Raw genomic sequence first — 24630 nt, 5'->3', positions numbered from 1 at the left:
CTGAATGGTGGCGAACAGCATCCGGGTCAGAAGGTGAAGGTGGAAAACCTCGAGACCAAAGTAGCGTCGCTTGAGGCCGCGATTCAAGGACTCAAGGGCAAAGAAGCTGCAGGGCAAAGAAGCTCCAGCTGGAACCTACATGGGCGAGCGCACTAGATGGGTCGACGACGCGAATATCAGAGTTGCCGGTATCCAAGGGAGGCTCAAGACTCTGGAGGGGAAGTAGAGGTTTCGCTTCGCTCCATGCTCCATGCTCTGTGCTCTTTACCATCCTGCCATTCCCAATTTTTCTCCAATCTCCATCGACAGCGCCTTTCATGGCCATCATGAAGCTCTCGTGTCCAGAACGTGCTAAATTTGAATCGATCCCTCTCCGAGTAGATTGCTGCAGACCTCCAGCGGTCGGCAAAGGGTGAAGGGCAATCGCAATTGACGGTGCCTGACGCTACATGCATAGTCTGCCTGCGGCCCAAGGCAAGTCGATCCGCAGCCGCCCATCTTCATCCTCATCTCCATCTCCTTTTCCTTTCGTCTCCTTCTGCCCAGCCCCCTCACCATTATCCACTGCGTGTATCCTCCTGCTACGTTACGCGCTATGCGCTGCAAACTGTAAAGGCGCAGCAGAATGAGCCCGCACACACCGAGACGTTCCCCAGTATGACAACTGCGGCCCAGTCCGAAGTCTCCTCCCTCCTCCCCCAAGTCGAGTCACTCGAGACGTCTATGAAGCATAGCGTTCAAGCGCTGCCACCACCCGCCGTCACTGTCCAACCTTCAGACTCGGAAAGCGGGGAGAAGAGCAATCAGCTGTCCTCTGCCGCTATAGACAGCGACAAAGATCATCACATCGCATCCCTAGTGAAGATGGTCGACAGACTCAAGGGCCAAGTCATGGGATTCAGCTGTCGTGTGCAAGTGCTGGAACGGATGATCGTCGACCTCAAGCGTGAAGGGATGGGGATGAAGGATCGCCTTAACGCGGTGGAGCAACTTGATGCGCGAATGGGAGAGGTCGAGAGGATAGTCCAAGATTTATCCCGAGGGCAGGCCACTAGAGATGTTCAGCAATTGGAAGAGCAGCGGAGGACCATCGAGCAAAACGGTTCGAGAAATGGGCAAGGTTCCTCCCCCCCTTCCAGCACGCGATGCCCCTCCACCATCACCCATCTACCCAAGGAAGCGGCAGCAGGTCTGACGGCTTTCTATTCGCGGCTGGAGGAGACACGAAGGAAGGATGCGGAGGAGCAGAGCGCGGCGCGTAGTGAAAGGTCGAGCGACTCGAGCTCGGATACCATTGTTGTACGCGATGCGGGAAGGAGAAATGGTCGGGAGGTTGGATGCGCAGGCGCAGGGGAGTGAAGGATGGGGATGAGGGTTGAGGCCTCTGCATGAGATGGGGAGGGTCGCCATGAGCTCGCGAGGGAAAGCGTGAGAAGGTGTTCACCATCCATGAATGCATAGAAGAGGGAGCCTCTTTACCAGTAATTACGAGGAGGATGCACGCGATGTGATAGGCTGGGCAGCTTGAAGCGAGGCGAGCCCACAGCCGGCCTCGACGCTGGGTGGACCCCTTCGTTTGCCTGCCTGCTTTTGTGCTCCCGTTCCGCTCCACCCGAGTCGAGCTCCACTGCGACGCTCTCGCTGACAATTCTTTGCCCTCGCATCCAACACTTCCTTTGCACGCTCTTGGACCAGCATCGCAACGCGAAATCAGCTCTACGCTGCCTAAGGCCCCAACATCATTACTCATCTCGCTCTTCCGCGCGCCAATGGTCCTCGCCCGCTTGCTCCGCAGTGTAGGCTCCTACCTAGCCGGCGGGCCCAATCGCTTCCTCGCTGGACGCGATCTAGCCGGGAATGCCTACTACGAGTATCCTCCCTCTCACCAGCCCACCAGCTCATCACGACATGCAACTCGCTCCCGCCGCGTAGTCAAATACGCAGTTGAGCGACCCATCGAGGAATATGCCGGCTCGGGAGGGGATGCGGAACAGTTGCCTGTTCAGTGGAAGATGTGGCTTCGTCATACCCGGGCGGATGCGCCTAGTTTGGGGGAGTTGCAGGAGGATATGGGGAGGATGGAGAGGTTGAAGGTGCTTGTGGAGGAGATTGCGGAGAGGGATAGGAAGGAGAAGATTGAGGCCGGTCAGAGGAGGGAAAGGGCGTTGGAGGGGCAGCAGAGGGGCCAGATTGAGCATCCACATGAGGAGGTGATGCAGCAGCGAGGAGAGGAGCCACAGCCAGCAGCGCCGTCACAAGAGCAAGCGCAGCCTAACTCAACATCAGCTTCAACGCCAGAGCAACCTCGCACTCGTACTCGCTCCCGCCGCGGCATCTCTGCGGTCCCGACCTCGGAAGTGTCCGACTCAGACGTCCAGAAACAACGTTCCCGTCGAGTCCCCATCTCCGTGACCACGAGCAACAATCAGTCATCTTCCTCCCCTGCCACGCAGGACCCAAATGTTTCGCAACAGGAGAGCTCCTTGCTTGAGCAGAGAGAGGCGGATAATGAGGTGTGGAAGGCGAGCAGGGAGAGGATAAGGGTGCAAGACAAGGGTGGCAAAGTGGACAGTTCGGGGGGAAGGAGGAGCTTCGCTACATTGGGAGCGAGGGGGAGACCGACGGTCAGCGAGATGCTGCGAAATAGGCCATCGCCATGGAGCGCGAGAGAGTACAGCACCAACAGTTCAGGTCCAATCAGACCTGGCCGCTCCACCCCGCCTGCTTCTCCTTCCTCCTACACCCCTCCGCCACGTGCGCCCCTCTCCGCTCAGCCCGGCTCAAATGCCTCCTCTTCCACTTCTACCACCAGCAGTAGCAGCAGCAGCAGCAGCACCACTCCACCCCCACCCCCACGCCCAGACCTCCCCACCTGGGTCTACATGACCGGAGCAGCTAGCATCGGCCTCGCCCTCATCGCAGTATGGACCGCGCCAAACCCCTGGGCGCTCAAGGAGGAGCAAGCGTCCGAGGGGGGGATCAATCCGCAACGCTGGACTGCGTTGAAACTTGTTGGTAGCGAGTTGGCCACCACCACGCAGCAGCGAGAGGGCGGGGAAGCACCAACGAGCGGGGATGGGCAGCACAAGCTTCTCACCTTGCAACTCCCCACGACCCCGACCAGCAGCAGCAGCAGCTCCGTGGAGCAGGCGAAGCTACGCATCTCCTCTCTCTCCGTTAAACAACCAGACATCATGATCGAACGAGCCTACACGCCCCTCTTTTCCCCCTCTTCCCGCGCGGTTCAAGAGGGAGGGAAGGTACAGCTCCTCGTCAAGCGATACGCCGATGGAGAGATGGGGCGATATCTCCATTCGTTGCGGCCGGGAGTGAAAGGGATGGACGCGCTGGAAGTTAGAGGTTGGTTGGATACGTGGAGTTGGAAGGGGGAAGAGCCGCCAAAGGAGATATTGATGGTGCGTTCCATCGAGGGACTGTTCCGTGCGCTGGCGTAATGTCATTGCCCGTCCCCTTCGAACACAGTCTGATGATAGCCCCACCCCTCCGTCTCCCCTTCGTTTCCACTTCAAATCGCGCACAGATAGTAGGAGGTACAGGGATAGCACCGGCACACCAGCTTCTCGCCTCTTGTCTCAATAATACCCCGCCGTCCTCTTCCTCTTCCTCCCTCTCCCCCACTACCATCACCACCTCCTCCTCGACTCCAGCATCACCACGATCACCACACTTCACCCTCCTCTACGCCTGCCCGCATCCCAGCTCTCTACTGCTCCTCCCTGAACTCCAGTCCCTCGCCAACAGGCATCCGGATCGATTGAGCGTCAAGCTATTCCTTGAGGACATTCAGGAGCAGAAGGCAAGCTGGCGCCATTGGCTCCCTTTCAGCGGAGGAGGGAGGAAGCGTATCGCCGGATTCGAGGCTAGGTCTGGACGGATTGAAGCGCGCGATATCAAGGAGGCTTTACAGAGCCGGGGCAGTGCGGGGCAGGAGATCAAGGGGGATCAGGACAAAAGGAGGAGGAGGAGCAGCAGCAGCAGCAGCAGCAGTAGGGCCATCCTGGTCTGTGGGCCCGAGGGAATGGTGGAGGCTATCGCTGGTCCACGACCCCGGGAGATCATGGATGAGCATGGTCGGATGAGACGTGCGGAACGACGGGAGGGGTTGGGTGGCTTGTTGGGTGCGATTGAAGGCGTGGAGGAGGGAGAGGTTGCGCGTCTGTGATTGCGCTGCGGGATGAGCACACGAGTAGAATTGCATCGCATTTGCTTTTGCTCGCTGACTGACGATCTTGAATTCTCGGTATTCCCAATTTCGCCACTTCTACGCTTCGCCTCGCCTCGCCCTCAAAACCCACCTCCCATACCACCAAAAGCCATCCCTCCCCCCATAGCCCCCAACATCCCACCCCAATGCGGCGTGCCCTTGAGGTAAGGCTCGTTCTGTAACCTCACCTGCCAACCTTGAAGAATCACCGCCATGTGCTTGGTCGCCTCTGTCACCTTGTCACTATCAGCATCACCAGCCTCGTCATCCGTACGAACGAGGAGCTGTACCTCTTGCCCAGCTCCAGCGAGCAACATCGCATCCTCGGCGCTGAGTGCCCCCCTCTTTCGACTGGCTGCCCTCTTCAACTCGGCCATCATGAATTGAGGGAAAAGCCCGATGAGCTGTATAGTGGGCCTCTTCCTCGGGTCGCGTCGAGCAGCCGATGGTCGTGAACTGAACCCCGCGTTGGATAACATGGCTCCCTGTCTCTCTAGACAGGCGATGATACGATCCAAGGTACGTTGTGCGTGACGTGAAGGAGGGGAGAGACGGGCTAATAGCTCTGCAGGCGTCTCGCGATGGGAAGGGTGAAGTGTTGGGTTCTGAGACCAGAAAGCGTCCACTTCCTCTTGTGTAGGGGAGGGGGTATCCTCCCCGCTATGCTGCTCGGCATTGCGACGATCTTCCTCCTCCTCCTGCTGCTCCGTATCGGGGTCATCACCACGATCCACCCACCACGCAGGGGCCGTAAGTGTTACGCTTGCCCAATGCATCCCTACTTTTGCTCCTCCGTCATCTTTTTCGCGAAGGGAGGGATGACAGGAGAGGACGCGGGAGGCAGGGAAGACGGAGAAGTTTTCGCGGAGATCCATGGCTTTGTAGAGGGCGGCGAATATAATTGCGAGGCGGGGACGATTACGGATGCCGGTTACTTCGGCCAGCTGTGCGCGAGCGAGGGAGAGCAGGGTGAGGAGGAGCAGCAGCAGCAGGTTAGCCATGCCGCTCTCTTTGCTCAATTTCTTGTAGCTGTGGCAGAAGTAGACCAGCCGAGACTCGAGCGAGGGAGCAAGGGCATGCACACGCGCACGCAGATACGCACCTGCAACTCCCACAGTGTAGCTATGCGCCTACTGGTGGGGACCTCCTTGATCCTCTGCTCCACCTCGTCGACCGAAGAGGCTTCTGGCGCGTACTGCCAGGCGAATCTAGCGTCTCGCACTGGTATCTGGCATTGGAGTCTCTTGCGCAGGGAGGAGAGGGGGTTGGGCAGTCGTCCTGTCGAGGCTTGACCGCGTGTCTGAGTAGAGGGGAAGCCGACTGCGGGCGGGAGGTGGGGAGCGAGCGAGCCGCGAGGATAAGGAGAGAGAGAGGGGATTTTTCAGTGACGAAGCGCTGGGCGATGAAAAGCACACCACGCGCACGCACCTCTGGTCAGACGCTCAGCGTTGGGTGGGCTTCGGTCGTAGTTACTGTACAGGCTGACGTGGATGGGGCCTACGTCTCCGGCCTGGTAGGAGGAGAGGGACGAATCGAGGACGGGCACGTCGACGAGGGTGTCGGTCGTCGAGTAGAGGGAGGCGCTGTCCGTCATTGTGTGTCAGAAAGGGTGAAGATGCTGATGCTCAAGATGAGATAGATGGGGGAAAGGAGTAACTGGGAGCTGACTGGAGCAGTTGCGATGCGGTGCGGGGTAGATGTGTGTGACTCTGGTTCGCCTTCGCACTAGCGCCTCGTCTTGACGTTGGCCTGCATCTCGCTCCAATCTCGATAGGCTGGCTCAATCTCCCTCAGCCTCCTCAACGTGGGGAGTCGCCGCACCGGCCTCTTCTTTTTGCCTTTGCCGTCGCCCGCCCTGTTTCATCTCCCGCCCTGCGTCCGGCCGTAGGCGCCGTCGTGTGGGTGCTGAGAAATCGCGAAGGCCGTGCGAGCGGCAAGCGGCAAGAAAGTGGGTCCATGGAGAGAGGAGAGCCATTGGATGACCAAAGACGACGAGGTAGACGATCACAAGGGCAACGAAGACGACGTAAGTAGGCGGCAAGTATTCGTCAGCTCGTGTCTTCCTCTCCTTCTCATCACCACCACGCACGCACGCACCTACCCACCCACGCAGCCATGCCCTCCTCTCACGACGAAGCATCGCAGCCACTCCTCCCCTCCTCCTCCTCGCCAGACCAGCCACAAGCAGACGACACCTCGTCAAGCATGGTAGCTTACAAACGCCACGCCCTCCTCTCCCCACCTGCCCTCCTCGCCCAAGCCTCCTCGCTCGTATTCCTTGTCCTAGTCTGGACCCTAGTCTTCGAAAAATTGCCCGGCTCTTTGTTCAATGGCCTGCCACTCTTTGGTTACCACCCTTTACTGCAGAGCCTGACCCTCCTACTATTAGCGCAAAGCGTTCTAGGCCTCCAACCTACAAGCCAGGCCCGCCCGCAGGAGAAACGCGCTGCATTCCAAGTGCATCAGCTGGTGAACATCTTAGTCCTCGTAGCCATTACGGTCGGGTCGGCTATCATGTTTTACCTGCATCATCCGGCTGGCCACTGGCAGAGCTGGCACGGAGTACTAGGCGCCGCCTTGACCGTGTGGCTTTGGCTTCAGGCGGTGCTGGGTGCTGCGAGCGTGTGGGGTGGGGGTAAAGCGCTTGGTGGTGAGGCCAAGGCTAAGGGGTGGTGGAAGTGGCATCGACTGAGCGGGTATGTGCTGTTGCCGCTCTTCATCTTGTGAGTTTGTGCGGGCGTGCGTGGCGCTCAGTTGATACGCGGAGAGCTGACAGCAATTGATCCTCTCGCACAAAGCAACCTGTTCCTCGGCGCAACGCAGACTACTTGGGCGCAGGGTAATGCCTCTCAGGCGCATCATGTAGCCGTGGGTGTGGCATTGGTGGGCGTGGCCGTCTTTGGGGCTGTGAGGGTGCAGGCGGGCAAGTTGCCTAAGCTCACGAGTGGGTAGAAGGGAGTGGTGCGAAACACGCTGGTGTGTATATATATGATTCACGATGCGATGCCACGATCTTTGCAATGCTCTATACGATCACGACGATGAGGCTCAGGCTGAGGCTGAGTGCACAGGCTGAGAGATGCTGATCTGAGCGCCGCCACCTCGAGCGCCCGTCGGACTGAGGCCACTTTCTGTCAGAGGCGGACTGAGAAGCCAAGCGGGCGCGAGCAGCCAAGGCGAGTCGTTTGGACCTTTTGCCTCGAAATTCTTGACTTTCGACCATCATCGACTGGATCCGCCTAGCATGGCCACCTATACACCGGGCATCGCCCCCATCAAGGCCGAGTACATTATACACAACCATCGAGAGGCAGCCCAAAGAGCTGCACCAATCGACGATGATGCCGCCGAGTCGCATACAGGGCCGGACCCCGCCGCCGGTCCATCCAATGGGGCAAAGAGGCCCGCTTCTCCCTCATCCCCTACGCCAGCAGATGGGAGCGTAGCTCTCGAGGAGAATGGGCATCTCAACGGCGGCGAAGCACCCGCCAAGCTCAAGGGCGGAGCGAGAAAGAAGGCAAAGAAGGCTGAAATGGCTGCCGCCAAGGCTGCAGGCAAGTCGGGGGGCGGTGGAGGGCAGAACAAGAATCGCAAATTCAATACTATGAGGGACGAATTCGCCGTCTGTAACGCCTTTGCTGAGAGGCGCGCATGTCCCAATGGAGAAAGGTGAGCACACGCGGCGCGATGCAACGAGAGGCGCAGTCTGTTCTGACCCACGATCATCTTGACACCCGCCCCCAGCTGCAAGTGGTCGCACGACATCGATGCGTACCTCGCGTCCAAGGAGGGCGACGTATTCCTTCCTTCGCCCCCTTCTCTCCCCTCTTCCTCCTCAAACCCTGCCCTGTCGTACGGCTCTCTCCACCACCTCAGCGATGCGGAACGCACCGCCTACCTCGATGAGTGGTACAGTACGTCAGCCCCCTTTGTCACTTGGTCGCGACAAGCACCCGCAACGATGACGACCTGCCCACTCTACCACTCCACCTCAACGCGCCAGCTCTGGTCCGCAACAGCGCCCGCGACCCCCTTTTGTCCGTTTGGGTTCCGCTGCCGGTTCCTCTCCTCGCACGTCGTCGCAGGGGAAGGGGAAGAGAATGGCCGTGCGCTGCCGTGGGGGACCGAGGAAGGCGACATGGCTAGAAGGCTAGGCGATGAGAGCAATTATGCTCGCCCGACCCTGTTCAAGGAGTTGAGGCTGGCAAAAAAGAACCAGAACAGGAAGGACGCCTGGCCGCTGACGTGGGCCATCCAGGCTGCGCTGGAGCGGGAGGATAGGGAGTATCAGAGGACGGGAGTGGATGGCAAGGGGAAGTTAGAGCTTGACCCGCCAGCAGCGCCCGCTCACACCGCCGCAGCGGAGGAGGAAGACCTCGACGCCCTAGCCAACGGCTCCACCTCGTCCCGCCTGATGGATGCCGCAACTTCTCAATCCTCCTCCTCGGTGGACCGTGCCCGCACCCGTCGCTCCGAAAAGCGTCGCCTCAACTGGCATCACCACCCTCTCTACCTCGCCCCACTCACCACAGTCGGCAACCTCCCCTTTCGCCGTCTCTGCACGACGTACGGCGCGGATATTACCTGCGGGGAAATGGGCCTCGCTTCCTCCTACCTCGACGGGGTCAAGTCCGAATGGTCCCTCCCGCGGCGTTGGGAGGGCGAAAAGACGTTTGGCGTGCAGCTCTGTGGCTCCAAGCCCGAGTTGCTCGTGCCTACGGCAGAAGTAATGGCGCGAGAGTTTGGAGAAGGGCTAGACTTTGTAGATATCAACTGCGGCTGTCCAATTGACCTCGTCTTCAAGCAGGGAGCAGGTTCCGCTTTGCTGGACCACCCGCGCAAGCTCGGCCGCATCGTACGCGGGATGGATGTGGCCCTCGGCGAGGTACCAGTGACTGTCAAGCTTCGTACGGGGATTACGGAGAAGCGGACCAGCCACGCGAGGATCTTGCCCCGCGTCCAGACCGAGTGGGGCGCTGCGGCTGTCACGATGCACGGGCGATCCCGCAAGCAGCGCTACAGTAAGCGTGCGGACTGGGATTACATCAAGGAGTGTGCGCACGAGTTGAGGGAGAGTGTGAGGGTGTGGAACGAGGAGAGTAGACATGCCGATGAGGAGGAGATGCAGCCTATTCCCGTGAGTGCGCGGGCGCGCGCCGTGCCGTAAGGAGCGATCATCGGGTGCCCCCCCCCCCCCCCCCCTCTTTCTATTTTTTCTCACCCCTTCACTCCACCCAGGTCATCGGCAACGGTGACGTCTACTCTCAATCCGAGTACTACGCCAACCTCTCCTCCACAGGAGTCGACGTCGAGATGCTCGCACGAGGCGCCCTCATCAAACCGTGGCTCTTCACCGAAATCCAAGAACGACGCGACTGGGACATCTCTTCGCGGGAGCGATTGGACATGGTAAGGCAATACTGCCAATACGGTCTGACCCACTGGGGAAGCGATACGCAGGGAGTCAACACGACGCGACGCTTCGTCTGTGAAGCTATGAGCTTTTGGCATCGATACATCCCTCTCGGCTTGTTGGAGTACGGGCCGGGTGGACAGCCTAGTATGAATGATCGACCACCCCCCTACAAGGGGAGGGATGACTTGGAGACTTTGCTTGCGAGTGGGAATGTGGAGGATTGGGTGCGTATTAGTGAGATGTTTCTGGGTAAGGCGCCGGAGGAGTGGAGATTTACGCCTAAGCATAAGAGTAATAGTTATGCGAAGTCGGGCGAGGAGGGGGAGGGGGGGGAGGGGGAGGGGTAGATGCGAAGGGCGTAAAGGGAATGGAAATTTGATTTGGTACAGTGGCGAGCGAGCCAGCGAGAGAGAGAGAAGAGACACGCGGAGCACCCCAGCCTATCGCCAGGGGTACTGGCTCTTGTACGCCACGCGCGGCGTGCTCGCCGAGTGGAGACCGACGTGCGTCCAGTCGCTCCCCTCGCTACTACCACTCGCGGCTTCACCGCCTTGCCAGCCAGGCGCGGGTTCGGGGACACGCATAGACGCGAGAGAGCGACCTTGCTGATACGGTAGAGGCTGCTTGGCTGAGGGACCGAGAGAGGGCGCACCGGCCACGCTCGACCATGTAGGAGGGGGAGTCCCATCCCGTCGGGTAATGGCAGGAAGGGTCGTCGCATTCCTCCCTTCTAGGTCGAGCTCCCCTCGCCTATTAACGGGCGGGCCGACGCTTCCAATTACCCTCACTTGTGGACTCTTTGCCTCCTCATCCAGGTACGCGTGTGGTTCCTCTCCATAATCCCCAATGTTATCATGGTTCCGCTCCCCGGCCAGCTCCGCGCGCCGCAGCTCAGCAGCACCGCGATGTGCTACGAAGAGGAAGTAGAGCGCCACGATGTGATACAGGACGACGGTGCCTAGGAAGAGGGTGATGAAGAGCTTGAAGCTCCCGTGACATTCCTTGTGGACTAGGCCGCGCAGCATGCCGTCGTCCAGCGAGGCTGACGCGGTTCCACTCATGTTGGGGTGTCCCTCTTGGTCCTGGCTCCGGAGAAGACCAATCTGTCGCGTCACACAACGAGCGACACGTTGCTCCGGATGAGAGAGGAGGGATCTCAGTCCGAACCCCAAACCAATAGCAAGTCCCACAACCCAATGAACATGCAACACCGTCGCGTACACCTTCACCAGCACCCCCTTTCTCGTCAAGGCTCCAGCGAACCCAAGAACCGAACAAGAGGCTACGGTGATATGTGCCGCGAGTAGACCACCTAGGGCGGCGCGTAGCCCTGGGGAGGAGGAGGAGAGGAGCAAAGCTGCACTGCGTGGGCGGGTTGTGGTGAGGATGAGGAGGGAGGAGGCGAGGCTGGAGAGGAGGCAGGTGAGGGGGGTGAGGAGGAGAAGACCTGTGCGGGGGGGGATGATGAGAAGGCAGGTCGCGGAGGAGGAGGAGGAGAAGGAGGAGGAGGAGTGGGGGGATTTGCTGGGATAGGAGGACATGCTGCGAGGGTTGGTAAGGGGTGATCGGGTGGGGAGATGGGACGACGACGACGACGAGCCTGCGTCGTGTTTGTTGGAGTGAAGGGACAAGCACACTTGTAGCCAGTACAGTGTTGCTTGGAAGAGGCGGTGGTGATCGAAGTGGTGAAGAGGTGAAGGGATTTCAAGGGGCTGAGGGGTGCCTATTTGTATACGGTCCTGACTCGGCACTTGCTTGTATTTGATCCCCTCCTTCAGCGCCTGAGTTTGACCTCATCGTCGTGTGTGTTGCTGCTTTGCGTGCTTGCGCCCACGCAGCGCAGAGGGCACGAGCTAAAGGCGTCGCGACGACAAAGGCAAGTGGGTGACGGCGAGTCTGCGCACAGCATCAGTAGAAGCGCAGCGCACGAGGTGCAACGTGCGGCGTGCCATAGGCGGCAAGATCGAGAGAGGGTGAAGGGACGAAAGAGGCATAGCCGTAGCTGCGTTTGGGTCGTTGGCAATATTTGGAATCAGCAATAGCATCAGCAGCATCACTCCTTCACTGAGCGTTGCTGTTCGGCCACGAAAAGAGGTACCGGCGCCACGTGTCACTTGTACTACGATGCGATTCTTGCGCGGATAGTTCTATTCCTCCTCCTCATGCCGAACCGGCCTTAACTCTCACCGCGTCACTTCGTTTGCTTTGCTCCTCACTTCCTCGCACCCCTCCTCTCAACCCAATCCCTCACCTTGCGCTCCATCCCCCAAGCCGCCTCCCCTGTCCCTCCTCCTCCCCCAGCACCACCACCATACCTCCCACTACGCCAGCCCTGCAACGTCCCCACGATCTCCTTGACCGCCTCCTCCTTCTCGCCCAAGTCGATCTGGAAGCTGCCCGCAGCAGGGTGCGACCCGTGCAACAGGGCCTCGAGCTCAGCCTCGCTCGGCAGGGGATGGAAGGCATTGAACGCCGGCTCCCAACCAAGGGGACCGATACCGCGGAGCATTTCAGCTTGGGCAGCCTGCGTTTTCCTATCCGTCGGGGCGCGCGGAATAGCAGTCATCTCTGGCGGGCTGAGCGCCAGTCCTGCTTTACTCAAGGGTCCAAAGAACTTCTCGCCAAGCTCTGCGTCGTTTACTTCCCCTACACTTCCGGGAGACCAAGGTGCGCGTCCTTCTCTTCGCTTCTTGGTCGCTGGGTCCTTTGTGAGAACGTGGTGTACCCCTTCGTAGAAATCTCGGCCAAGGGAGAGGTCGCAGAAGGCTGTGGCGAGGCGCATGTCGAAGCGGAAGGACTCGTCTATGCTGAGGTTGCGGGCTTCGTGGCGAATGGCTTGGTAGGAGACTTTCAGGGAGCGCGGGGATTTGCTGTGGAGGGTGGTGAGAGTCTTTTGTGCCCAGGAGATGATGGTGGGAGAATGCGGGATGTTGTAGTGCTCTTGGAGCTCGGTGGAGGCTTGTGAGGTGGGGTTGGACAGCTCTTCGAGCGAGGCGAATATGTCCTCCACTCGCGTCTGACCGAACACGTAGTCTACCACGCCCCTGAGCTGACCGAGGAAGGCAGTCTTGTCTGCGAGGTCCGGCTTGGCATTATTTTCGAATGGGTCGACGGTGAAATCGTCGATCGTCGAGGCGACTTGTCTGCCCGTCGCGCCGGGGCCCAGGGCAGCGAGTGCTTCGGTGAGGCCAGGTAGGGAGGAGGAGGGGACGTAATGCGTTGCGAGGCCGACGAGGTAGGCTTCCTCTCCCGTGATGCGGTCGCCTGTCAGACCGAGGTAGGTACCGATGGCTCCGTCCAGGCGAGAGAGGACGCGCGTGACGCCCACGTCGGGGAAGTAGCCGATGCCTGGCGTGCGGCGTGGAGGGAGAAGCAGGTCAGCCAGATCCACTGCCAGTGCGAATCAGATCCACTGCCAGTGCGAAAGGCGCCGTACGCACCCGTCTCCGGCATAGCGAACATAGTGCGCTCAGTCGCCACCCTGAAAGGTGCATGAACGCTCAAACCAACTCCGCCCCCCATGGTGATCCCATCCATGTAAGCAACAAACGGCCTAGCCTCTCCTTCACTTCCCCCACCCGCCGTCGTAACCTCTTCGCAAAGCTTAGCGATTCGCCAGTCGACCTCAAATTCCTCTTTAAAGAAGCTCAGAGCCCCCTCCCTCTCTTTCGCATCGCTCGCATTGGCCATGTTGACCACTTTGAGCACATCGCCGCCAGAGCAGAGGCCGCGAGCAGTGGGCGTGGGACGTAATAGGATGAGCGAGTAGTTCCGGGCATGAGAGGCCTCATCGAGGGCGCCGGCTATTCCTCGTATCATTTCGCTATCCAGCGCATTGATTGCCTTTTCCCGGTTCAGGACAATCTCGTAGATGGCGCCCTGCTGTCCTATCAGAACCTGCGGGTGCGGGTGCGGGTGCGAGTGCGCGTGCGTGAGAGATGGTCAGCAGAGGGATTGATCAGGCATATATGCTTCCCGCACGCACTTTTGGCTCATCTCCTCCCGCTCCTCCCCCAGTATGGGGCTGCGGCAGACCCGGAGCAGGGCTATTGGAAGTGGCCGATGACATGCTGCGGCGTTGCGGCGGTGGTGGTGCCAAATGAGAAGCAAGCTGTGCTGATCGACGCGCAGGGCCGGATAAGGGAGGCATTGCGGTGCGACACGAAGTGTGACTTGCGGCGGTACAGGGCGCGGCTTTGATACTAGGGCGGAAGCGCAGGGGTAGCGATGGAGCTAGTAGAGTGCGTTGTGTGGCTCGCAAGCTGGTGGCCCTCATTGCCCTGGCTGAATTGTAGTTTGTGCGTTGGTAAACGTTGCAACTTAAGGCGCCGAGTCGAGTCCGTGCGAGCGTCAATTGTGGGGAAGCCCGGTGGGCCGGCCCATGATGCTCGCGTGGCGCTGGGTTCTTCGGCCGAGGCTCCTCTCCTCTCGCCTCGCCTCGTCTCGTCTCGTCGCCGATTCGCCCCGTTGGATGCCCGCGTGGCGGCGTAAGTTACTCTCGACCCGCCCTGAACTCGACTCGACGACTCGATTGCCAATCGGCTCAACGTTGCCGTCAGTCGGCGCGAGCTGCAACACTCAACTGCGACTTCTCCTCCCGTCATCACCGTACCTCATCTTCCCCCGCACATCACACACCACAACAGCAAACACACAACCACCATGGTTCTCGGAACGGACGGCCTCTCTCTTGCGAGGTACATCTCGCAGTCTCCCGTCCTCATGCGCTTCATCCGCCCAGTGGCGAATGCGTACGCTAGGGCGGCGGGTTACAGGCAGTTGGGGTTGAAGTACGATGATTTGATCATCGAGGAGAACAAGACTGTGCAGAAGGTGAGTTGCGTGCGCGTGTGCATGGGCGTGGAGGGGACGTTGAGCGTGGAATCATGCGGGAGGGGGCAGTCATGATGGCAAGGGCTGGAGAGGTGGTAATGATACGGAGAGGGTCGGGTGTGAGTCGAGCGAGAGGCCGGCAAGTGACTATATGCTACGCCTGGCGGCTACGACCAGCAGCGCGAGCCGGCGGGAAGTCATGACGGCATGGCTTGCGAAGTCGTGGAGACTTGCGTCTGGAAAGGATCGCTGCTTGGGACAGACGGTTCCCTCAGCAGGGCAACTTCGACCTACTCCTCTCTCTGTCACCGCGGGCGGATCGCTGACCCTTCCCCCTTCGTCCTCGCACCAGGCAATCTCCCGTATGGGCGAGCGCGAGTCATACGACCGTGCCTTCCGCTTGCGCCAAGCGGTCCAGCAGTCGATCCTGCATCGCGACCTGCCCAAGGACAAGTGGGTCACCAAGGAGGAGGTGAGTCGGCGCGCCATCCACCCAAGCCCTCGTTTCCCCCTCCCTGCTGACTCTTGCGCTTCACCCTCTCGCCTCGCCTCGCCTCGCCTCGACAGGACATCCGCTACCTCACGCCCTACATCAAGGAGATCAGCGACGAGGAGGCGGAGCGATCCGCTTGGGACACGATCAAGGTCAAGAAGGGGGGACACTAGATGGGAGTCAAGAGTAGGTGGTGTGCCGGCATGGAGGTATCGAGGGGAGAGTGTCAATACGATGACGTACTTTACAAGAATCTGACAGGATGACGTAGCCGCGACGCCGCGACTCGCAAAAAGGCGAGGGGAAACATGGCCCAATGCCGGATGGATGGGAATTTGAAGGACACAGAAGGATTGGATAGATTGGCGGGTCGTGCATGCATTTCCTCATCTCAACGTCACGTTCAAACATCCCGTCCCGGTAGTCGTTGAGCAGCCGCGCCCCCCGCCGCCGCCGCCGCCGTACCCGCCGCACGACTACCGATCTCTCCCCACCCCTTTTCCCTGCCTCTCTGATGATGTTGAGTCTTCTGCTCGCCATCCGCTCCTCCCGCATTGGCCTGCCATCGATCGATGAGGCTCGCGACACTACGATAGCGTGCAGCGGCCGTCTGCTCGGGGCTCTGCTCCGCTCCTGCGCCTCCGCCTGGGGTAGGTGTAGGTGTGGGCGAGGAGGAGCTGGAGACGGATTTGATGACGTCGTCGGCGTGGCGCAGCCTTGAGGGTGGAGAGGCGACACTGGGCTGGAGAGGTGGTGGTGAGGGAGAGTCGGATCGACCAGCAGAGACGAATCGGGCAAGAGCGGCTTCACGCTCGAGGGCTTCACGCTCCCATGGTTTGAGCGGAGCAGGGGGCAGCGCTTGTGCTGGCGAGGCTGACAATGCAGGCTCGAGCTTCTCGCCATCGTTGTCATCCGTCCCGTCACGCGCTCCCCATGCAGGCTTGTTCCCCTTCGCCAGTCCGGGCAAAGCGATGGGCGCTTGCAAGCCTGTCCCTGTCCCACTTCTCGCTCCCGTCTGACCCCCTGTCCCCGCTGAACCATACCCATTACGCAGCGCCGTACCACTCCTCTGCGCCTTGGGCTGCGACTGTTGATGTTGAATCGCCCCACCCATCCTCTCCCACCGACTGGCCATATTGCTCGCCGTGCCCTTGGCGTAGGCCGGGTGTCCTCCCACCAGGTGGGTATTCGCGTTCGCATTTTCTTCTAAAGCGGCGGTGAGATGGGCATCGGCGTTTGCATCAGTGGAAGGAGAGGCGACTCGTGGCGTCGGCATCGTTGGAACGCTCTCGTCCGACATAGGAGGGAGAGGAGAGGTGCCCGCCTCCCTGTAGTCGCGGAGGGGTTGGGCGCGAGAGGGAAGCAGATTGGCGGGTGATGGGGCGGGACCGGGGGAGAGCGATTGGGGCGTGGCTCCTAGTGCTGGTCCTGGAGAGGGAGAAAGCCGCGCTATGGGCTCGAGCTTGGGAAGGGAGGCTGTTTCTGTTTGCCCCACGGGCTTCTCCTGCCCCTCTTCGCCGTTGCCCCTACCACCCTCTGCGGTTACCCTTGGCGACAAGACTGCCATGGGACTCCTCGCCCCACTCTCCCTCCCTCCCACGGCCTCCTTACTCGGCGATCCAAGCGGTACCGCCAGCTTGAAGTCGCGCACTTCATCCTCGTCCTCTCCGTCCCACGCCCAGGCAGGGGCTCGTTGTGCGGCCGACGTCGAGATGGACGAGGCACTCTCCTGCGCCGGCGCTGGCGCGGGAGCGTCCGGCGAGCTCGAGGACGCGGGTTGAGAGGACGATGAAAAGTCGATGAGAGGCTTCGTTGGTACGTCTGCTTTGTTGGCGTCATCCAGCGGCGTTGCTGCTGAATTGGCCGTCTCAGCACGGGCGTGGGGTGGACGAGACTCCTCCAACCAGCTGGGAGCGACAATTTTACCGATCTTGCCCTCTTGCGAGGCTGCCGGCTTCGTCGTGGCGGAAGAAGAGGACCCTGGCTCTGACGGCTTTGCTGCTCCTCCTCTCCTCCCCATCTCGTCCCCATCGCCGCGCGAGTACTCAGCCCAGCGTCGACGCACGCTTCCACTCGCTACGGCGTCTTCCGGTCCTTCGTCTTCTTCCTCCTCGTCTTCCTGCTCCCCCTCGTCTTGGCCATTCATCCCACCAGCATTCTTTCCACTTTCAGCGCCGCCGCCAGCCCGCGCTGCGCTGCCATTTCCCATCCCCGCCGCGGCCCCCGGCGCAGGCAAGGAAGGCTTGCGTTGTGCTGAGGGAGGGGAGGGCACCGGCTTGCTCTTGATAGACCCGAAGCGCTGTGCAGCTCCCGGTCCCGCTCGCGGTGCTGTCGCTGCGTCTTCTCTGCCCCCCGAATCGATCGTCGACGCTCGGCTGCTTGCCGTGCTATTGATCGAGACCCAGCCGGCAGGTTTGCGAGGGGGGAGGGTTGGAGTAGGGCGAGAAGAGGACGAGGTCGAGGGGGACAGTGGCCCGTTCTCCTTGGAAGTAGAGGTGGGCCCACTGCTAGTCGATGAAGGGCCACCACAATACCTGCTAGCCATCGATGCCACCACCCCCGTCGGCCCACCAATAGCAGCAGAAGAAGACGAGGGGCGAGACTCGCTCGCGCTGCTCTCCTTTGCTGCCATGACATCTTTCTTCTCGGGAAATCTACGATCCAACTCTTCTAGGCTCGGGTAACGTCCCTCTGCAGACGTGTCCGCCTTCTCTACTGGTGGCTCTGACTCCACCGCTCCTACTGCAACGAGCGTCCCCGTCTTGGGATGCGGCACGGCCACAGGGCCTTGCCTTGTCGCGGAGGCGGGAGGTGGGCTCATGTTGCCCGATGCTGCGGCTACTGCTGCCTGGTCTGCTTCAGAAGGAGGAGAAGAAGAAGCGGGAGGAGCCGGTGGAGGGGAGAAGGAGTCGCCGAAGCCGAACCGGGAGCCGGAGCCGGGAGCTTGGCCTTGCTGCTGCGTAGTCGACGATGAAGGAGGAGGTGGTGAAGGGAATGCAGATGGCGGCTGCGGCGACGTGGTACCGGATCGTGGCTGAGGCGGTGCTTGTAGCTTAGCGAGCGGGCTGCTAGGCACTGGCGCCGGCGTTGGCGTCGGCTTGGCCTTATTATCCTGCCCCGGCCTGCCACGTCGCATGCGCTCTATCCCTTCCAACTTCATTAGACGCTCCGTCTCGTCTGCCTTGCTCGTGGCGTTGGACTTGGGGGCCTCAAAGGAGATGAGGTCTGGGCGCTGACGAGTCGAGGAGCGGACAGCCATGGATGCAGGGCGACTGCGGTTCGATGATTCGCTGCTGCCGAAAGGCGCAGTCTCGGCGCGACGACTTGACGCGATTTTGACCAACACCTCATCATCGAGCGCTCGCGCTGAAGAGGGCGCCGCAGTTTGAGTGGGCAGAGGCTGGACCTGCTGCCCCTTTGCGGCCTGCTGGGCATAGTGCATCGCACTTGCGGGTGGTTTGGTGCCCAATAGCGCATGAACCTTGATGATCAGCTGATCAATGCTGGGTCTCCTGGCCGCCGGGTCGACGAGGAGCGAAGCGATCAATCCTTTGATCCGATCCGAGTAAGGCGGATTGGAAGGGAAACGGTATTTCACGTTGAGGATGGCGAGTGGCCCACCACCATTCTCCTCGAATGGCGTCGTGTAGTAGCAGAGCTTGTAGAGGAGTACGCCCATTGCCCATATGTCGGCCTTTTCATCTATCACGCGGCGTTGATAGACATCGACCATCTCTGGCGGGCGATACGGCAGTGTGGTGCTCTTGTTCAGGTCGGCCTCGAGTCGCTTGAGCTCTTCGATGGAGCGCGGTGCGCGGCGTGAGAGGATGGGCTTTGCGCTTCCAAAATCGCACAACTTGTAGGTGGGCTTGCCCCCCGGGGTGGTAGGGGCTACGATGAGTATATTCTCTATCTTGAGGTCTCGGTGAGCGACGGGCGGGTCGAGATGATGCATCGCTGCGAGGCCTTTGCAGACGTCGAGGAATATGTGCAAGACTTCGTTCTCGCTGAGCCGGTTGCGCAAGCGCGTGTTGAGGAGGTCGAGGAGCCCCCCGCCGGAGCAGTACTCCATGAGAATGTAGACGTCATAGCCCGTCTGGGGTGGGGGTAGGCAGAGGGCTGATGCTTCGAGAAAGTGGACAACGGCTGCGTCTGATCGGAGGAGTTTCTGTGTGTGTGCGCCGTTTGAGGGTGATGAGCTTTCTCCTCTCTGCCTGGCTATATGCAGCCCTCCCTCTCTCACACGCCTAACTCACATGCACATCGACCTCTCTGCGAACATCAGCGAGAGCTTCCTTGTCCGGCACGACGATGCGCTTCAAGACGTGAAGCGTCTCGTTGCGAGACGTACCGTGCAGCGTAGGGATGGGGAGTGGTCGATCCGAGTTGACAAGGTAGACTGTTGCGAAGCCACCCTGCGAAAGGTACCGTTTGACGGATACGGTGTAGGGGCCCACTTGGACCAGCGTTCCGGGCGGGAGGGAGCCTGGTGGGCCTGACGACGGAGGATGGAGAGGGGGACCGGCCTGCCGTGATGACATGGTGACGGCGGGCGGTTGAGGAGGGGCCAGAGGAGGTGGAACGAACAGGAACAGGAACAAGTGGTGCGAGTGCCGCGGATCGCGGGTCGGTGAGCGAATCGACACACTCTCTCCTGTCTAGGCGCAGAGTGGAGTCGAGAGTTGGTTGGCGTGGCGCGGCGTGGCGCGGCCGGGCGGGGCGAGACAAAGGCGGACAGAGACAAGCGTGCGTGTGTGCAGGCAGGCGGGGCGGCGAGTCGACATCGCGTGCACTGAAACGCACGCACGGCCACACACACGCACGACGGCGATCTTAATTCTCCTAACCACCACAGCAACCATTCGCGAGCAAATGGCCGCGCCAGGCCACGGCAACGTTGGCGGCGATGACAACGCAGTGACAGTACCAACGCCCCGCTCCCCACCTTCTCCCTCTCCCTCGTCATCATTCACCCATCGCTCCTCGCCATCCCACATCCGCCTCCATGTGACGCATCGCCAAGACGACGGCGAAGATGGCGAGGATGGCGAGGAGGACCAAGAGGAGGACGGCATCCCAACATACCGAGATGACCCGCAAGATCGTGGCAGCATGAGTGCTGCGAGCGACGAGATTGACGACGATGACAGTGACGCGAGGGACAGCCTCCTGGCTCGCCGCCGCATAACCGTCGCAAAGGACGACGATGACTCGGATACCGACACGGAAGACGAGAATGACGATGCGCACCATCGCCGCCGCCCAGACTCGTATATGCATACACTCCGCCCCTCCCGTGAGCGACGTCGTTCATGGTGGGCATCCCTGACTGCCTCCAAGGTATCGGGCTCCTCCCTCTCCATCCCGCACGTAACCATCAACCTCTTTGCGGCCAGCCTTCACCCGGCCGTACTGCTCAGCACGCCATTCTACTTTTCGCGGACGGACATCGGGCCAGGAATTGCTGGCTTGGTATTGGTGGGAGTTCTGGGCGGAGTAGGGGGAGGACTGTGGGTCGTCCTCTCGCGCTACGTGGGCGGGTCGACACTCGAAGCAATAACGGCCGCCTCCATCGGTGGACGAACCTCACCGCGACGTTCTCAGCTGGGTCGACTGCTGGCTGCGGGCCTTCTCGCCGTCTACTCGACGGGATCGGCTCTCGTGGCACATCTGGCTTTGGTGGATATCCTCCTCCAAGCCTCGCTGCCTTACCTCCCTCGCACGCTCAAGCAGGAAAGTCGCGCCATCCTCACCTTCATCGCCGCCGCAATCGTCACAGCACCGCTCGTGCTGATTCCATTGGCGAAGCGAACCATGATCCGCCTCGCAACGGCGACGGCGCTGTGCGTGTACCCGCTCGTGCTGGCCATCCTCTTCTCGCGCGTCTTTACGGCTATTCCTCCAGCGCCAGCAACAGCTCAGCCAGCAGTGCCGCAACCCGCTCACCTCTCGCCGAGGCACAAGGCCATCTGGGCTCCCCTGTCCCTCCTCCCGCTCCTCACCCTGTCTTCGTCCCCGCTGCAGATCCTCCTGCACAACCGGTCGCTGCGACGCATGCCTTCGCAACGAAGCGCCGGTGCGCAGTCCGGGTCAAACGTAAAGGCCTTCCTTGGCTGTCAGGCGGCGCAGGTGGCCTTGGTGGTAGGGATGTCCATCGGTATTGGCGTAGGGCTGGGACGCAGGGGGATTGAGGAGCACCTCGGCAGGGAGGTGAGGCCGAATTTGTTTTCGAGCTTGTTGGGAGGCGAGGCAGAGGAGGGCGATCGCTGGATCAATGCAGCACGACTACTCTACGTGGGCCTGCTCGCTACACACTTTGCCCTCTGTCTCAGCATGGGCCGGGCCAGCTGGGCGCGTGCTGCGCGAGTCGTCGGGGTCAATCCGTTCAAGTCGCGAGGAGGAGCGCAGAATCAGGGTCAAATCCGACTCCTCGACGACGACAATGACGGCGAGACAGTCCCGCGTCGCACTACTCGCAGCACAAAGCGTTGGACCAAATTGCGTCGCACGACTCTGGGCAACACGTTGCTCTGGCTGCTCGTTTCCCTCCTCTCCTACCTCTCCGGCACAGGCGGACTGCGATTGCGCAAGCACGGGCACGAGCATGACGACGCGGCGGAAGCGCTTCGCTTCATTCGCGTGTCAGAGGTGCTTGGCCTCGTCGGGGGAAGTGTGGGCTTCGTCCTACCTGGGGTGGTGTGGGTTCTCTTGTTCTGGGTCAAGAGGCAGAGGCAGATCTTGGGAGGTGGGCGCACAGTCAAGAGGGGGGAGGGGAGGGGGAGCGCGAGCGATCCGCCCAAGTCGTGGATAGCCAAGTGGGTCAAAGCGCCGCTGAGCGTCTTGGCCAGGCGGGGAGGTACACAGTCAGCGGCAGCGCCATCGTCGTCGTCCTCGTCCTCGGCCAACCCAGTCCCGACGTGGCATCAGGAAAGCGCCCCTCTGAACGCGACCGCGGACGGGGATGCGGATGAGGAAGGGCCCAGCGAGGCGACGCGCATCCTCCTGGCGCGCAAGGAGCGTCAGCTGCAGAAGCGCACTCAGTGGCGACGCAAGTGGCAAGACGTCCTCGTTCTCGCCGCCGTGCTCCCATTCGGGGTGGCCCTCATCGTACTAGGGGCGGGTGAGCTAAGCAAGGGAGGGTACTAGGCGCGCGACGTCGTTTGTAATGACATGACGAGAGAAAATTCGATTTTGCAATGCGCGAAGAGAGAGAGAGTGAGAGAGCCTGAAAGACCTTCGATCGTTCGCGCCTCGCGCCTCGCGCCGCGCACCTCACGCTTCTCGCGCCTACTTGGCCGCAGCCTCGACCGCAGCGGCCGCCTGCTCGACAATGGCCTGTGGCTGCATCAAGTTGCTCGCCGCACTCAAAATCGCCTTGAGTCCCGCAGCGGTCACGTCTGTATCGATTCCCACACCCCAGAATCCCTTTGCCTTTTGCGGCAATCCTGTCGCCTCTCCCTCGCTCGCACCCGCATCGACGAGCTCCACATACGACGCTGCCTGGGAGCGTGTGAGCTTAACGCGCGCGTCTGGTGCACCGGCGGCTCCGATGCCTGGTCGGGTAATGGCGTGCTCCGAGTACTCGCGGATGCTGGCCTGGATGCCAAAGGCAGAGGAGAGGGCGTCACACATAGCACTGAGGGCTCCATTACCCCTTCCCGTGACCTGGGTGGGCGTCTTGCCGTCGAGAGAGACGAGACCTTCCAAACGGCGATAGCGCGGGGTTTCAGATCCGTCGCCATTGGAGGTGGCGGCGGCGGCGACACCGGGCGGGACATCGTCGGCGAGGGAGAAGGATTTGAGGGTCAAACGACCCTCGTTCTTGCCGAGGGTGAGGTGAGGGACGTGATACGTCTGGCAGAAGGCGCGCGTGATGTCCTCGGTGACCCTGTGCGGCGCGCGTGGAAGGATGTCAGCACGTCTCCGCGACAATCAATCAATCCTACATCTCGGGGCGCGCGCGCGCGCGACACGTACATCTCCTTGCTGGTGCGATCGGCCACCTCCTGAATGATGGAATAGAAGGCCATCTGCATCTTTCTCGGCAGGTCCAACCCAAGACTCTGCGCAACGAGGTATGCAATCCCACCCTTACCGCTCTGCGAGTTGACGCGAATGATGGCCTCGTAGCTGCACCCGACATCGGCCGGGTCGATGGGCAGGTAAGGGATATCCCACGTCAAGTCCCCCTTGGCCGCTCGCTCCTCCTGCGCTTTGAAGCCCTTCTTGATGGCGTCCTGATGGCTGCCGGAGAAGGCCGTGAAGACGAGCTCACCAGCATAGGGGTGACGCGGGTGAACAGCGATATCATTGCACCCGCTCACGACGTCGACGATGCCCTGCACATCGCTCAAGTCGAGTGGGCCCGGTGCGATTCCCTGCGAGTAGCAGTTGAGGGCCAGAGTCACAATGTCGACATTGCCCGTTCGCTCGCCGTTTCCAAAGAGGCAGCCTTCCACGCGGTCCGCCCCCGCGAGGAGGCCAAGCTCGACGGCAGCGACTGCGCAACCGCGATCGTTGTGCGGGTGGAGGGAGACGGTAATGTGGTCTCGGTGGGAGATGTGTGTGCAAAAGTATTCGATCATGTCTGCGTAGTGGTTAGGGGGACCAACCTCGACTGTCGCGGGGAGATTGAAGATGATCTTGTTCTGTGGGGAGCTACGCCCGTACGCCTCTCGGACTGCCTCGCAGACGCGGAGAGCAAAGTCGGGTTCGGTTTGAGAGAAGGTCTCCGGGCTATACTCGTAGCGGAACTGGGTACCTCCATTCTCTGGGCGGGAGTACTCGTCCATGAGTTCGGTGACGAGCTTGGTGTGGGTGACGGCGAGGTCGATGGTCTTGTCTTGGGAGTTGCCGAAGACGACGGTGCGGAAGAGGGGGGATGTGGCGTTGTACATGTGCAGAATGACCTGTGAGGGCGAGTGCGTGGAGGGAGCGTCGCATTTCGTCAGTCACCTGGCTATATGCTACCACGCCAGGCTCACGCGCACCTTCTTAGCTCCCTTGATGCACTCGAACGTCTTGCGAATAAGCTCAGGTCGCGCGGGAGTAAGGACCTGAATCCACACATCGTCCGGGATCATCCCCTTCTCGATAATCTCTCGCGTGAAGTTAAAGTCCGTCTCTCCGCTCGAGGGGAAGGACACTTCAATCTCCTTGAATCCCACTTGTACCAATTTCTGGAAGAAGCGCAACTTCTGTGTGCCTGACATTGGGTTGACGAGAGCCTGATTGCCGTCGCGGAGGTCGACGGACGTCCAGATGGGCGATGTCTTCTGGATACGGGAGGGCCATTGTCGGTTGGGCAAGTCGATGGGGGTGAATGGTCGATACTTTTTGCCCGGGTTCATGGCCGTGGCCGGCGTCTGCGTCTGCGTTTGCGACGACATGTGCGAGCGTGGATGCGTGAGAGCAAAGGGGCCGAGGGCTAAGGGCTGAGGGCTTCGTCGGTAGGATGTCTCGATGGATGAAAGGAAGAAAGCGGGGAAGGGCAAAGCGAAGGTGTGCGTGCGAGCGAGTCAGTCGCCCTCGCATCTCTCCCCGCGCTCCATCCAATTTTGAGTGACTCGGCGGCGGCGGCGGCGGCGGCGGCGGGCCACGACGTGGGCTTCCCTGTCTTCCGCCCGTCACCGGCGCGCAATCTCGTCGACAACTCGCACTCGC

At 60.9% G+C, this 24630-nt stretch overlaps 12 protein-coding genes across 12 annotated transcripts; 6 read left to right on the top strand and 6 right to left on the bottom strand.

Annotated features, from left to right (window-relative positions):
- Nucleotides 1-296: 296 nt before the first annotated feature.
- Nucleotides 297-1416, top strand: BDZ90DRAFT_234811 (hypothetical protein). Its single transcript, XM_025507153.1, has one exon. The coding sequence runs from the start codon at nucleotides 658-660 to the stop codon at nucleotides 1357-1359; it is 702 nt and encodes a 233-aa protein (XP_025359140.1). The 5' UTR covers nucleotides 297-657; the 3' UTR covers nucleotides 1360-1416.
- Nucleotides 1417-1769: 353 nt separating this feature from the next.
- BDZ90DRAFT_224698 (hypothetical protein) lies at nucleotides 1770-2165 on the top strand (the record flags this gene model as incomplete). Its single annotated transcript, XM_025504630.1, has 1 exon — nucleotides 1770-2165. A coding segment is annotated over one exon (396 nt), but the record flags the coding sequence as incomplete, so codon positions are not given.
- Nucleotides 2166-4244: 2079 nt separating this feature from the next.
- On the bottom strand, nucleotides 4245-5983 carry BDZ90DRAFT_98575 (hypothetical protein). Its single transcript, XM_025509993.1, has 4 exons — nucleotides 5654-5983; nucleotides 5328-5545; nucleotides 5091-5169; nucleotides 4245-5015 (listed from the first exon to the last, which is right to left on the bottom strand). The coding sequence occupies exons 1-4, from the start codon at nucleotides 5817-5819 to the stop codon at nucleotides 4306-4308; spliced, it is 1173 nt and encodes a 390-aa protein (XP_025359138.1). The 5' UTR covers nucleotides 5820-5983; the 3' UTR covers nucleotides 4245-4305.
- A 24-nt stretch (nucleotides 5984-6007) lies between these two features.
- BDZ90DRAFT_265801 (hypothetical protein) lies at nucleotides 6008-7163 on the top strand (the record flags this gene model as incomplete). Its single annotated transcript, XM_025508679.1, has 3 exons — nucleotides 6008-6251; nucleotides 6339-6948; nucleotides 7024-7163. Coding segments are annotated over exons 1-3 (819 nt in total), but the record flags the coding sequence as incomplete, so codon positions are not given.
- A 269-nt stretch (nucleotides 7164-7432) lies between these two features.
- Nucleotides 7433-9988, top strand: BDZ90DRAFT_282183 (FMN-linked oxidoreductase; the record flags this gene model as incomplete). The annotated part of the gene is made up of 3 exons (XM_025509439.1): nucleotides 7433-7894; nucleotides 7970-9362; nucleotides 9464-9988. The coding sequence occupies exons 1-3, from the start codon at nucleotides 7470-7472 to the stop codon at nucleotides 9986-9988; spliced, it is 2343 nt and encodes a 780-aa protein (XP_025359136.1). The 5' UTR covers nucleotides 7433-7469.
- A 46-nt stretch (nucleotides 9989-10034) lies between these two features.
- BDZ90DRAFT_98475 (hypothetical protein) lies at nucleotides 10035-11517 on the bottom strand. Its single transcript, XM_025509992.1, has one exon. It carries the CDS (start codon nucleotides 11180-11182, stop codon nucleotides 10082-10084), a length of 1101 nt encoding a protein of 366 aa, XP_025359135.1. The 5' UTR covers nucleotides 11183-11517; the 3' UTR covers nucleotides 10035-10081.
- Nucleotides 11518-11853: 336 nt separating this feature from the next.
- On the bottom strand, nucleotides 11854-13710 carry BDZ90DRAFT_228765 (ClpP/crotonase; the record flags this gene model as incomplete). Its single annotated transcript, XM_025504835.1, has 3 exons — nucleotides 11854-13031; nucleotides 13082-13538; nucleotides 13627-13710. The coding sequence occupies 3 exons, from the start codon at nucleotides 13708-13710 to the stop codon at nucleotides 11854-11856; spliced, it is 1719 nt and encodes a 572-aa protein (XP_025359134.1).
- A 529-nt stretch (nucleotides 13711-14239) lies between these two features.
- BDZ90DRAFT_234804 (putative ubiquinol--cytochrome-c reductase) lies at nucleotides 14240-15169 on the top strand. The gene is made up of 3 exons (XM_025507152.1): nucleotides 14240-14474; nucleotides 14827-14946; nucleotides 15042-15169. The coding sequence occupies exons 1-3, from the start codon at nucleotides 14304-14306 to the stop codon at nucleotides 15138-15140; spliced, it is 390 nt and encodes a 129-aa protein (XP_025359133.1). The 5' UTR covers nucleotides 14240-14303; the 3' UTR covers nucleotides 15141-15169.
- On the bottom strand, nucleotides 14727-16292 carry BDZ90DRAFT_98441 (hypothetical protein). The gene is made up of 2 exons (XM_025509991.1): nucleotides 15047-16292; nucleotides 14727-14950 (listed from the first exon to the last, which is right to left on the bottom strand). Exon 1 carries the CDS (start codon nucleotides 16165-16167, stop codon nucleotides 15148-15150), a length of 1020 nt encoding a protein of 339 aa, XP_025359132.1. The 5' UTR covers nucleotides 16168-16292; the 3' UTR covers nucleotides 14727-14950; nucleotides 15047-15147.
- Nucleotides 16293-18457: 2165 nt separating this feature from the next.
- BDZ90DRAFT_224629 (kinase-like protein) lies at nucleotides 18458-19508 on the bottom strand (the record flags this gene model as incomplete). Its single annotated transcript, XM_025504623.1, has 2 exons — nucleotides 18458-19135; nucleotides 19224-19508. Coding segments are annotated over 2 exons (963 nt in total), but the record flags the coding sequence as incomplete, so codon positions are not given.
- Nucleotides 19509-20079: 571 nt separating this feature from the next.
- Nucleotides 20080-21351, top strand: BDZ90DRAFT_224569 (hypothetical protein; the record flags this gene model as incomplete). The annotated part of the gene is made up of 1 exon (XM_025504619.1): nucleotides 20080-21351. A coding segment is annotated over one exon (1272 nt), but the record flags the coding sequence as incomplete, so codon positions are not given.
- Nucleotides 21352-22224: 873 nt separating this feature from the next.
- Nucleotides 22225-24475, bottom strand: BDZ90DRAFT_282177 (putative LEU4-2-isopropylmalalate synthase). The gene is made up of 3 exons (XM_025509438.1): nucleotides 23958-24475; nucleotides 22945-23876; nucleotides 22225-22855 (listed from the first exon to the last, which is right to left on the bottom strand). Exons 1-3 carry the CDS (start codon nucleotides 24354-24356, stop codon nucleotides 22255-22257), a joined length of 1932 nt encoding a protein of 643 aa, XP_025359129.1. The 5' UTR covers nucleotides 24357-24475; the 3' UTR covers nucleotides 22225-22254.
- Between the last annotated feature and the right edge of the window lie 155 nt (nucleotides 24476-24630).

The sequence above is a fragment of the Jaminaea rosea genome (assembly GCF_003144245.1).
Source record: "Jaminaea rosea strain MCA 5214 unplaced genomic scaffold BDZ90scaffold_19, whole genome shotgun sequence".
In the NCBI taxonomy this organism is placed as follows: Eukaryota; Fungi; Basidiomycota; class Exobasidiomycetes; order Microstromatales; genus Jaminaea; species Jaminaea rosea.
Note: the sequence above shows the minus strand (reverse complement) of the source record. Positions and strands in the feature narration are given on the sequence as shown.

Coding starts and splice junctions, on each gene's coding strand:
- BDZ90DRAFT_234811 (XM_025507153.1), top strand. CDS start 658: ATGACAACTGCGGCCCAGTCCGAAGTCTCCTCCCTCCTCCCCCAAGTC.
- BDZ90DRAFT_98475 (XM_025509992.1), bottom strand. CDS start 11,182: ATGTCCTCCTATCCCAGCAAATCCCCCCACTCCTCCTCCTCCTTCTCC.
- BDZ90DRAFT_282177 (XM_025509438.1), bottom strand. CDS start 24,356: ATGTCGTCGCAAACGCAGACGCAGACGCCGGCCACGGCCATGAACCCG. Junction 23,877..23,957: donor GCATCAAGGGAGCTAAGAAG/GTGCGCGTGAGC, acceptor TCGCCCTCACAG/GTCATTCTGCACATGTACAA. Junction 22,856..22,944: donor GATCGCACCAGCAAGGAGAT/GTACGTGTCGCG, acceptor CGCGCCGCACAG/GGTCACCGAGGACATCACGC.
- BDZ90DRAFT_98575 (XM_025509993.1), bottom strand. CDS start 5,819: ATGACGGACAGCGCCTCCCTCTACTCGACGACCGACACCCTCGTCGAC. Junction 5,546..5,653: donor CGCTGAGCGTCTGACCAGAG/GTGCGTGCGCGT, acceptor TCCCGCCCGCAG/TCGGCTTCCCCTCTACTCAG. Junction 5,170..5,327: donor CTACACTGTGGGAGTTGCAG/GTGCGTATCTGC, acceptor GCTCGCGCACAG/CTGGCCGAAGTAACCGGCAT.
- BDZ90DRAFT_234804 (XM_025507152.1), top strand. CDS start 14,304: ATGGTTCTCGGAACGGACGGCCTCTCTCTTGCGAGGTACATCTCGCAG. Junction 14,475..14,826: donor AGAACAAGACTGTGCAGAAG/GTGAGTTGCGTG, acceptor TCCTCGCACCAG/GCAATCTCCCGTATGGGCGA. Junction 14,947..15,041: donor AGTGGGTCACCAAGGAGGAG/GTGAGTCGGCGC, acceptor TCGCCTCGACAG/GACATCCGCTACCTCACGCC.
- BDZ90DRAFT_98441 (XM_025509991.1), bottom strand. CDS start 16,167: ATGCGAACGCGAATACCCACCTGGTGGGAGGACACCCGGCCTACGCCA.